The following is a 12,238-nucleotide window of genomic DNA, read 5'->3' on the forward strand; positions in this document are numbered from 1 at the left end:
GTTTGGAAAGTACAAATTTTACTGGGAGATCAAGTCTCTAATATAGCGAGCAGTTTCAAATGGATATAGGCTGCCACAGTTAAGCAAGAGGTGAAGAGAGCTCCACATGACAGATTATCAAAGAGCTGTCATTTGTAAGTATGTGTTGTCAACAGCTGAGTTCAATAAACAACAAAAACACGGGAAAATATTGTTGAATTCAATAGTAAAACTACTGGCATCTGACAGATGTCATAGCAATGAAGTGGTGTGTACTTGCTGAACAGTTGCTTGGAATTAGCACAGTACGATGGGTCGATAAGGAGGTATGACAGAATGGCAGAAAAGGCCTATCATGTTTGGACATGCCCATGATCCCATCACAAATAAAGGTGCCCGATTCCAGTTTGTATATCAACACTGACTATTCAATGCCTCTTCAAGGACAGCTGCACCACTCCCAGCCATGGAACTCTGTAAGAACAGTGATCCTGAAAGGATTGTAAGCGACAAGCACTGGAGACTTATCATGTGCTGTCAATGACATTCAGTTCTGTCAGTGAATGCGTTCACCTGCACCAGTTTCCGAACAAACACTGAAGCCAACTGCATGCAATGGACTTTTCTAGCTTTGGTACCTTGCACAAGGGCATCACTCACAGCATTACAAAAACCTGCACTTCTTCAATGGGTCAAATAAAATAGAAACTGGACACCACATAACTGGCGGAATGTAGTGTTGGCCAGAAAGTCACATTTTTGGACCTCTTCAAATTATGCAAGGCATAAATGTAGTTGAGGTTGGAGGTGGTTCCATGTTGTTTCAATTGTGTTTTTCGTACTATGATTTGGGAGCACTCATTCAGATTATCTTGAACATGAACTGGGATGTTTATTTCAACATTCTCATCGCCCACATGTTGCGTTTTCTTCCTTTCTTTAAGTATTTCACACTTTCAACGTTATTTCTTTGAGACAGCAGCTCAACACTGCCAAGGGTCTGATTTTGGTTACTGCTGTCAAGTAGCCACTGTTCGTAACCAAACTGTAACATTCTTCTTCTGGAAGCCCTGTAAGAGTTTCATCCAGACCAAATGATGGCAGTTTGTGACAACTTTCAAAGAAGGCCTCTATAACAAAACTGTTGGAATGTTGACACCTGCAGTTGCTACTTACCACCAGTAACCAGCAACCAATCCTCCTCGCCTTCTCATGATGTCAAGCAACTGTTTAGAAGAAACGGTCAGATTTACAAAATGTGATCTGGCAGCAAACCTGAGGGACAATCATTTAAGATGGTCTTAAAATTATAATTACATTTAACACATTGTACTGGGCGATTCTCATTAAAGTTTTAAAAGCCCTCAAGTGGCTTGGATGACGCTGAGACAAGTAGTTTAACATAAGACACATGGGGGTGCAAATGTCTGGAAATACCCCAAAATTGGATGACAAATGTTGAAACTGTGATCACGAGATGATGTATCATGTTGCACGTGCAGCCTTGCCGCACAGGGGAATCTACTGTCTGTTGCACCTGACAATGTCAGCCAAAGTCAAGTAAAGTCTTCACGCCAGTGTCACCGGGCTTTTGTGTGCAACTGAAGCGCATGGGGCTCACGGTATGAGTCTTGCATCTGGTACACTCTACTTTTTGCACTGCATTAGACAGTTAAGTGTTTACATTGAGGTAAGATTTATTATTTTATTTATCATTCTCGCAGTCTTTGCTGGTAAACTGCGAAGTACAGTATGACAAAAACCTATGTTGTAGCATCACAAATTAGTTTAGGCATCCAAAATGCATCAGTACCAGTAAATAATCTGTGTGTTCTTTATAAACAAAAGTCCATGGCAAAAAAAGAGGGGAGGAAAGAAACACAAAGTAAGAACAGTTTTTGCTTGGTTATTACGGGAAGGACAACAATTGTGATTTCTACATTTACATCGAATCACGTTTACAAAAATTGTGTGGAAACAGTAGTTTAGCAGAGCGATGTGTTGCACTTTTTCCTATTGGTGAGGATAGGATCAACCAGCGCAACTGCTGCAGTTTTGGTGAGGTACGTCATCTGGTGATGTCACATTTTCAACATTTGTCATCCACTTTTGGGGTACTTCCGACATTTGCAGCCCCTTGTCTTATATTAAATTACTTGGCTCTGTGTCATCTACATCACTTTGGGATTTTGTAAATTTTAATAAGAACCACACTGCACATGCGTACCTAGATCATCTCCCCACAGACCCAAACCTCGGAAAAATTTGGAACCATGTCCCTGACATACATGGACAGACAAAACCTAGTTATCCATCCAATATCAGAAAGTGTGTTTGAATACAGCCTTCAATACAATATGAATAAAAATAGATATCCATTTGCCAGTTTCTTAGCGCGCGCGCGCGCGCACGCACGCACACACACACCTAAGGAAATTGAAGTAATAACATAACTGACCTCCAATTGCTGGAAAATCTTTCTCAGACAAAATTGATGGAGGTGAGCTGTGCTGCATTGCCAGACCTGAAAATGACAGTTATTTTATTTAAGGATTCATACCACAAACCATAAAATTGTGTCAAACTAATGAAGTGTCACTCAGTTTAGTGTCACAAGCCTGAATTACGTACCAACAGATTTTGGTCTTCTTACAACACCACTAAAGTTTGGTGCGATAGTTCTTCCTCTGCCAATAGGACAAGATTCAATCTTCTGAAATTAAGGAAAAAAGTTCAGTCAATATGAAACATAACACCCATTATAAAAATTGTGAGCTATATGAATTTCATTCATGAAGATTGTTTCAAATATAAATCAGTTTGCACTGGCACTACAAGGTTTCCTTATACTCCACGCGGTCGACACCACCACCTTTTGTGTGTGTGTGTGTGTGTGTGTGTGTGTGTGTGTGTGTGTGTGTATGTATGCGCATTGGGGGGGGGGGGGGGGGAGATAATATATTTTCAGGACAAACTCTTTAAATTAAGTATCGTGTGGTTACTTAATTCTGAAACTTCATAATAATGTAAAGTTAACCAGTTTACCAGTTTAATATCACACTTAAGTCGGAGAAGAAACTTTCGTTGCACACTAAGAATATGACACTTCCCAAAGTATCTCCCTCTAGTCTCTCCCTTTATGCTATACCTAGTTAACCAAGCATTGCTCTCACAGTGGCAAAATTGAGGAACATCCTGCAAATGCATGTGACACACAGAGATTATGACTTACAATTTTAATTGGGAACTAATCCCATTGATATTTGTGGTGAAAGATTTGCAATTAATTTTTCTCAATTATTTGATCATTCAACATAACAGCTCAATACTGTTTGTAGAGTGACAGAAACCTAATCGTTATTACATGCGACGTTTGTGGCTGGGATGTTCTGATGGCTGGTTCTGCATCTGGACTAACCCCAGTGATGCCACCAATGATACTTTTTACCTTACTTATCTGCTTGTATGGTCGCCTTTCCTAGTGTTTCTTAATGTAGTGGAAATGCTATGCAGTGCCATCAACTCTTGCTATGTGACTTCTCCGTTTCCAAAGGGTCGAAGGCTGGAACAGTGCTTTCAAGTATTCAAGCTACAAAATGAAGTAAACTACTTTCAATAACTCTTCTGAAATTTGTTGATCCAATATAACAATTACAATGTTTGGTGACTAGATCTCTTATTCATCTGCACACCACAACATCTGTCTGTAGTGACTCTTAGAAGAGGACGAAATAGAATGACATCTCTATTCAATGTCTATCAACTTTTTCTGAGCATTGTCATTGTTCTCTGCCTTCCAAAACACTGCCAAGCCACGATGCCAAAGCGTGCGCAACCCCTTAACAGCAGGTGAAGATGCCTAAATTTCTGTCAGATTTTACTGACGTTCGGTGTTCGTGCATCTCATTCCGACACTGTACATTTACCAAACCAGCACGCGAGCTGTGGGAAGTTTTCTATGTGCTAACTACCTAAACAACATTTTTACATGAGCATCTTTCATCAGACTGCAAGGAAGAAGTGGAAAAACACTTTACACCACACAGTCTTGCCACTAGAGATGCTGCCAGACTCCTCGGACAATAATGTTATCAGTGCTCGATGAAAGAAAGACTTGTTGGCAGACAACTGAAGTGCAGTTTAAAAATAGTTGTGATTTAAGTGTCAAAAATCTTTGCTGGGACTTTTAACATTCACAATTTGTTGATTAGCAGCTGATGGATTGGCTGAAATTATTACAGACAGTAACTTTCTGCAAAACAATGTAAAAACGAGTGACTGTAACATAGTTGGAATTTGAATTTTAGTCAGTCAATTCAATAAATGCGGTCAATTATGAATCCTGCATAATTTTATTTCACTCTGTCTTGATTACCACTTACACTTCTGCCGGAAGTCGGCCAATCTAAATCTCGCTGTTACTAGTTTTCACTCTCTCCAAACTCTCAACTTTTTTGCAGCTATAGTCTGTCATTGCAGTTTTCTCCCTAACTGGATGAGTGTGTGCATGGTGGGGCTTATGGGCACTCAACGTCGAGGTCATCAGTGCCCTGACACACAGGAACGAATGTGGACAGACCTAAAAAAACTGAAGCACACTCATAAAGAAAGCAGGAAAAGAAGGAAAATGCTACATAAGAAATGCCACAGGAAATTGTCATTGGCTGGCCACTTACATAAAATATGGGAGAGCTTGTCACACAGTGAGCAAATTAAGACCCTCTCCTTAAAATCTTTGTAAAAACATTTGAGATGGCACAGAACGTTAAAAATTTAACCACATTCGTCCGAGTGTTTCCTAAAAGAGATGGCAGGTCCGCTGGCAAGTCAGCCGCAGCTTGCTGGTCAAAAAATAAAACTCAATCCAATAAAACGTGGCGCACAGTGACCGGGACACCATATGCACCACAAATTGGAGGGTCCTCTCGCCGGAGCAGGAAGCCATGTGTCATAGGGCTGTGGCCTATCCGAAGCCGAGTGAGGAGAACCTCGTCCCGCCAAGGGGGCTGAAAGGAAGTACACCACACACGCGTTGTGGGCTTGACTAAACGGAGCTTATTGTCAGTCACTTCCAGCCACTCATCCTACCACCGACGCATGACTCGGGAGCTCCACAGCGAGGTGGGTGCGTGCAGGGGGATAGCACACTGAAATACTTGTAATACTTGTGGATCGAGACACGCCTCCTTGGCTGCGAGATCTGCCCTTTCATTCCCAGCAATGCCGGCGTGTCCCGGAACCCAGCAGAAAGCCACCACCTTCCCCAGTCACTGAAGTTGGAGGAAGGCATCCTGGATGGTCTGGACTATTTTATCTGTTGGATACAAACGGTGCAATGAGTGAAGGGCACTTAGTGAATCGGAACAGAGAAGAAATTTAGGACAGGAAGAATGTTTCAACTGCTCCAGTGCCCGCAAAATCGCAGACAATTCTGCATCAAAGACAGTAAAAGTCTGAAGCAGTCGAACCTTGAAGACACGATCCGGAAAAACAACAGAGCAACCAACGGAATCCCCTCGTTTCGACCCATCCGTAAAAACAGCTACAGTCGTGGTGCTCACATAAAATGGCAGAAAATACTGCATTAAAAACGGTGGTAGGAGTGCAATCTCTCTTGTACTGCACCAAATCTAAAATCACTCTGGGCCTCACCAGTAACCGGGGTGGCAGGCGGTTAAAACCCAGGATTTGGGGTTGTACAGACTCCACACCGAGGGACTCTAGCACACATTGCACACTGATCCCAAGCGGCAACGTAGCCTGGGGATGGTGGGAAAAAAGGCGGTCCAGAGGTGAATGAGCAACAATATAGTGAGCAGGCGAGGTTGGAGCTGCAAGAAACTTACAAGACTGGCGCACCAGCAGGAGCTGCCGCTGGATGGTAAGTGGCGGTTCCCCAGCCTCAGCACAAAGGCTGGGTATGTGACTGGTCCGATAAGCACCCGTGGCCAGTCAAATCCCTGCATGGTGGACAGCGTCAAGGATCCGCAAATAAGACAGCCTCGCTGACACACACACAGTGCACCCATAGTCCAAATGTGAATGCACAAAAGCCCGATAAAACTGAAGAGATGCGCCCTGTCCACTCCCCAAGACCTGTGGCTGAGGCACTTGAGGATGTTGAAGTGCCTTCAGGGTTCTGGCTTTCAAGTCTCGTAGGTGTGGCAGCCATGACAACCTGAAGTCAAAAATTAGGCCCAGAAACCGCACTGTGTCTCTAAAACATAGGATAGTATCCTCCATATGCAAGGCAGGCAAAGTAAAAAGACGATGAGAACGATTAAAATGAACACAAACACACTTATCAGCAGATAACCGAAAACCCGTCTTTGCAGCCCACTCCTCTAACTGCTGCACTGTTAGCTGCAACTGATGGCTCATGGTTGCAACACTGGAGGATTAACAGAAAACAGCAAAGTCGTCCACAAATAAGGAGCACTGTACTGGACTCCTCACTGTAGACGTTATACTGTTGATGGCTATGGCAAAGAGGGTAACGCTTAAAACACTGCCCTCGGGGACACTGTTCTCTTGCTCAAAGTGATCAGTATGTTACAAAGTCGGGTCCGAAAAAACCGCTGAGACAGGAAAGACCGAATGAAAATGGGGAGGCGGCCACGAAAGCCCCATTGATGCAGTTGTGCAAGAATACAGTGTCTCCAAGTAGTATTATTTACCTTACTGATATCAAAGAAGATACTGATACAGTGATGCTGACGGAGGAAAGCCTGCTGAATAGCCGCCTCTAGGAGGATCAGATTGTCGACCGTGGACTGAAATTTTCGGAATCTGCACTGAGAGCGGCTAAGGAGCTGTCTGGTCTCTAACAGCCAGACCAGACAATGGTTAACCATCCATTCCACGGTCTTTCCGACACAGCTCGTCAAGGCAATACTCCGATAACTACTGGGACATGTGTGGTCCTTTCCTGGTTTGAGGAGAGGGATGAGAATTGTCTCCCTCCATGAGGTGGGGAACACTCCTGTCTGCCATACGAAATTAAAACATTTGAGGAGGATTTCCTTTGACGCCGCTGGCAGATGTTGAAGCATGGAGTACCGGATGCAGTCGTGATCTGGAGCAGTGTCAGAAGCCTCAGTAAGTGCCGATTCGAGTTCCCACATGGAGAAAGGGGAGTTGTAGGTCTCAGAACTGTTCGACCGAAAGTCCAAGTTTGCCCTCTCGACAGTCGCACGGTAGCGACGAAACGCTGGATCCTGGTTTGCAGTGGCAGTACTTTGTGCAAAATGCTCTGCCAGCATCTGAGCAAAGTCTCTGGGTATCGTTTGGAGGCACCCCTGGTTCAGGACTGCAGCTATCGCTAAACGGCTGCGTTTACCAGAAATCCTCTGGATGGCTTCCCATACTTTTGTGGAACAAGTGGAACGGTTGATGGAGTCTAGGAAATCCTGCCATGACCTCCTTTTGCTCTCTTTAATGATCCGGCGTGTCCTGGCTCTCGCGATTCGAAAGGCGGTAAGATTGACAGCTGTTGGGCGGCATTTAAATCGTCAAAGAGCCGCATGCCTGTCCCGGATGGCTGAATGGCACTCTTCTGTCCACCAAGGTACAAGGCGCCGCTTAAGAGGGCCAAAAGACTTTGGCATGGACAGGTCAGCAGCATGATGGATCACGCTGTTGCGGCGTTCAAAGACAGCCAACCAACTGAACAGTGGTCAGTTAGCCCTGCCAATCATCCACGATGGCGGCCTCTGCTCCAGCAATACACCATCCAGGAGATGAATGCGAATGGGGAAGTGATCGCTGGAATGAAGGTCATCATCAATGACCTCCCAGCGAACAGAGGTTGGAGAGCAGAAAGGTATGTCAATGGCTGAGAATGACCCAGTAGTAGCAGAGAAATGAGTCGGAGTACCAGTGTTGAGAATGCACAACACTTGGGATGTCAGGAGGCTCTCCAAAACTCGACCTCAAGCGCAAAGAGAAGTTGAGCCCCACAGGACATGATGGGCATTGAAGTCGCCCAGGAGGAGAAATGGGCAGGGGAGTTGTTCGATAAGATCTGTGAGAGCCTCTAAGTTCACTGCATCCAGAGGTGGTAAATAAAGGGAGCAAACAGTAAGCCTCCGACGTGAATGAATTTCAACTGCAACTGCTTGCAGGTTAGTATCCAGGGGGAGAGAGCAGAGGAGTGGTGGCCCTTACTGACAAACACGGTGACTACACCTTTGGCCCTTTCCCCAGTCAGGTCATCCTTGCGATTTAACATATAGCCCCTTAGTACAGGAGCATCAGATGGTTTTTAAATGTGTTTCCTGTAAACACAAGCACAGGGGGCATTGCTGTGCTAGGAGTTTCAGTTCCTCCACATGTGTCTGGAATCCATTCATGTTCCACTGTATAATGGGGGCCATCTATCAGGATGGGAGTACCTTCATCCTCACTTTCTGTCGGGGAGGAGAGCCCACAACAGGTGGAAGCTCAGTTTTGGGGTGAGATGATTGCCCCAGTCTGACATCAACCTCCATCGCCTCTGAAGAGGAGTCGCGAGAGATTGACAGAGAGAATGACATCAACATCAGCAGACTGTATACCTTCAGTCTCCTTCAGCGGGCGAGTCTTTACCTTTGGCTTTGGCTTAAATTTTTTGGTCTGAGGTGGCATTGGAGGCAAAACCTCAGAAGCGGTAGGGGGTGTAGCAGCGCTGGGCAGTGCAGAAGACTTGACCTGGGGAGGGGCAGGAAGGTCCATGATGTCAGCTACCACAGCCTGGTCACAAGGCCGGGGGGGGGGGGGGGGGGGGGGGGATCGCAGCAGGCTTCACAAGAACTGCAGCAGCACACGTACATTGACAAACGCAGGTGCTAGTGATGACAGTAGCAACCTCCGTTTGTGTAGCGGCATCAGTTTTCAAGACTGGCTGTTTCAGAACGGAAGAAAAGGAGGCAGCGATCGTGGGCGGCTGCATGGACTTGGATAGTTTCTTCGCCTCACCATACGGGATTCGTTTTGTGGTTTTAAGTTCCTGGATCTTCCGTTCCCCAAGGATAACTCTGCATTCCCTACTCCATACAGGGTGATCCCCAGAGCAGTTGACACACTTGGGAGGAGAGGAGCAACCAACTCATGGGTGGCTTTACCACATTTCCCGCAAGTGTCTTCCCCTCTACAGACAAGAGTAGTGTGCCCAAAGTGCTGGCATTTAAAACACCACAAGGGGTTGGGGTAATAAGGCCGTACACTGGAAACCTGCCTTCACATGCTCTGGCAATTTGGTGCTGTTAGAAGTAAGAATAAATGAATCGGACTTCACGAGAGCAACATCCACCCATTTCATAGCGTGTTGCACATCGACAATTCCTTCCCGGGACCATCCATCCTTCAGTTTGTCTTAGGGAATATCAACGAGATCCCTGCAAGTCACAACACCCTTGCTGTAGTTCAAGGTGTTGTGAAATTCACTCTATCACAAACTCCCCAAGGAACTGTGCCTTCTGAAGGTTCTTCAGTTGTTGGAAGCTAGATGTTTCAACCAACAAGGCTCCATTTCGCAAGCGCTTTACAGATTTTAAGGTGCCAGCAATGCCTTCTAAGCCTTTCTGTACATAAAATGGTGAAACTTTATCGAAACTCCCCTCTTTTCTTTTAATTATAAGAAACACATTCTGCGAAGCAGTCTGCATTCTGTTACCAGTAACTGAATCAGGAGGACTGGCTACACAAGCCCTTTTGTTGGATAGGGTGTTAGAACCTACCAGCGGCCCACCCTTTCTGCTGGGAGGAGAAGAATAAAAGTTCGAGGGTTCCATCTCTGTCCCACGAGCAGCTGGGGAACTATAAGTCCACCTAGACAGAGCCCCACGTGCCTAGGTAAGCCTTATACAACTGAGGTGCGGCAGGTTCCCCAGAGGTTGCCCGCTAATGACTGTTCCACTTCAACAGCCATGCATTTCATCAGCACGCAGCACACTTTGACATTGAGGGGTTATTTAGAGAGGTTTATGCCATCCTCGTGATCCGGGCGGTCAAGCCAAGATCCCGATCCCCATCCCCAGGGACACAAAACGTTCCACCACCGCACCGCTCAGTGGTCGCTGAAGTATGCCCAGAGCTTACGGTGACAGGGGACTGGCAGCGATTACCAGTCCCCAGCTCAGGAATCCCGGGGTCGCCAAGCCCGTACCCGGCAAATGAATGCTGAGTCCCTGGGGGCCCAACTGGATAAGGCACTTCTTTTCATCAGTCTTCCAATGTGGTGCAGAAGGAGCCCCCCCCCCCACTTCCCCATCACCCTTTACTGGTTACTTAATCCTATCTCCCCTTTTCCTTTTCCATTAAATGTTGTCATTTGGAGGATTTTACATTCTCACTTTCTGCCAAAGGCACTAATTCTAGTCTCCTACAATTTTTCTGTTTCTCCTACAGGCCCATGGGAGAGTATAACTCTTTTCTACCTCACTGCCGTCACCAAATGTAACAGTCTCTGCAAAATACTCTGAGCCTAGCCAAATGCAGTAGAATCTGTATTTATATACATGTTTATTCTTGTTTGTGGGTAACTATAAATTAATTAAAAACAAAGATGTTCAAACCACATAAAACTTGAACAATCTTTTCCAAAATGTCAATCACAAGAAAATCTCATTGGTACCATTGTTTTGAAGTTCAAGACCATCAATATTATACCTCTGAAGCAGCAGAAGAGGCAACAGCAGAAGCAAGAGTCATTTTGGATTGAGAGTAATCAATGATGGTTGGAATAATGGGCTCCACAAGTTGCTTTTCCTCTTCATCTGGTCTTAGCTGCAAGAAATATTAATGTTAGTACATTGTCACCGCAACGTCCATTATCTTAGAAAATGTAGTTTACTTTATCAACTGATTAAACTGTTAAAATTATGAGGTTGAAGAATTGATAGCCAGTACTCCATTTCACAAGGCAAAATCCATACTACTGCTGAAAAACAAACTATACTTTCCATTTTCAGGGAAGGAGGAAGCAGGGATTGGGTGTGGAAGGTTGGAAGGGGATGATGGAGGTATGTCGCTTGGGCACTAAGTTGAGACGAAGCCAATTGCTGTCAAAAGTTTTGCCTTCCTGAATGCAGTTGTAACTATATGAATTGTTACCAACTCTAAGTCATTAATGTATGCAATTAATACTACCATGGACACAATTTTGGCATAATCTGAAAGGAAGAAGTGTAATCTAGTTTGAGTATTAATTAAGATGGATTCTGGAACAACTGCTTCAGTAGGCCTTTTCTCATTAAGAATTCATGCTACATGTATCATGCATCATACCATATTTCTCAAGCATGAGGCACTCTAGCTACATTTATTGCTCTTAATATGCTTAATGGTATCAAGTTAAAGGCTGAAGAAATTTGCATATACCTTCCATATAAATAATAATAATGTTTATGGCTCAAAAGTTACAATACCTGACGTGACGAGCTTGACCTTGACCTAATTTTTGAGTAATCAATGATGGAGGGAACTATAGGATCCGGTGATTTCTTGTCATCTTTCTCAGGCATTATCTGCAATACAGATGTATCCATTTATAGAAATGGAAGTGCTTACATATAAAACGAAAAAGCAAACATATTCTGAAACACACACACACACACACACACACACACACACACACACTCTCTCTCTCTCTCTCTCTCTCTCTCTCTCTCTCTCTCTCTCTCTCTCACCCCGAGTTGAGCACAGTGCTCTCACCTGAGCTTGAGTGCGGCGTGGTTGTTGCTGAGTAATGGGTGGTGGAATATGCTGTCCTGGTGCCAATTCAATACCTAAATCTTTACAGCAGTGATCTGAAATTATGAAGCTCCACCTTCGAACAAGAGAGAGACTGCAGTACTGGCTGGCATCAGTACCATCATGCATCTGAAATTAAAAATAAATAAACAAATAAATAAATAATAATAAATACAAGGTGTACAACTTGCGTGTACCTCGCGCCTATTCTAACCCCCAGGCCCACAGGGAAAGAACAGGAATGAGCTGAGCTCCTGGGCAGTGTGGGCAGCTGTTTTTATAAACAAAAAATTTTCTGGAAGATGCAGAGATTACAAATGCAAGCAATTTTGAGAACATTCCAGAACTGACAAGTACTAAATTACAAATAACTGCAGATGTCAGGATTTGAACTGGGTACCTGCAGCACACCATCCAGCGACACTAACCAATATGTCACACTGAACTGCTGCACACCTTGGAGCATTGCTCCTCCTAGCCAAAAAGCAACTCACTGTTTCAGAAGTTCTCACTGGAGGCAACTACTGCA

At 44.7% G+C, this 12,238-nt stretch overlaps 1 protein-coding gene across 4 annotated transcripts in view; it reads right to left on the reverse strand.

The window, feature by feature from the left end:
* Nucleotides 1–12,238, reverse strand: part of LOC126259621 (protein maelstrom homolog) — a 100,760-nt gene that overhangs the window by 26,629 nt on the left and 61,893 nt on the right. For all 4 annotated transcript variants that reach the window (XM_049956536.1, XM_049956535.1, XM_049956538.1 and 1 more), the window contains exons 8-12: nt 11,671–11,838; nt 11,385–11,483; nt 10,627–10,743; nt 2,611–2,692; nt 2,438–2,503 (exon numbers count right to left, since the gene is read on the reverse strand). In XM_049956536.1, coding sequence (XP_049812493.1) covers nt 2,438–2,503; nt 2,611–2,692; nt 10,627–10,743; nt 11,385–11,483; nt 11,671–11,838 — 532 coding nt within the window. The remainder of the gene's footprint in view (nt 1–2,437; nt 2,504–2,610; nt 2,693–10,626; nt 10,744–11,384; nt 11,484–11,670; nt 11,839–12,238) is intronic.

Source organism: Schistocerca nitens, chromosome 5, assembly GCF_023898315.1.
Source record: "Schistocerca nitens isolate TAMUIC-IGC-003100 chromosome 5, iqSchNite1.1, whole genome shotgun sequence".
Taxonomy (NCBI): Eukaryota; Metazoa; Arthropoda; class Insecta; order Orthoptera; family Acrididae; genus Schistocerca; species Schistocerca nitens.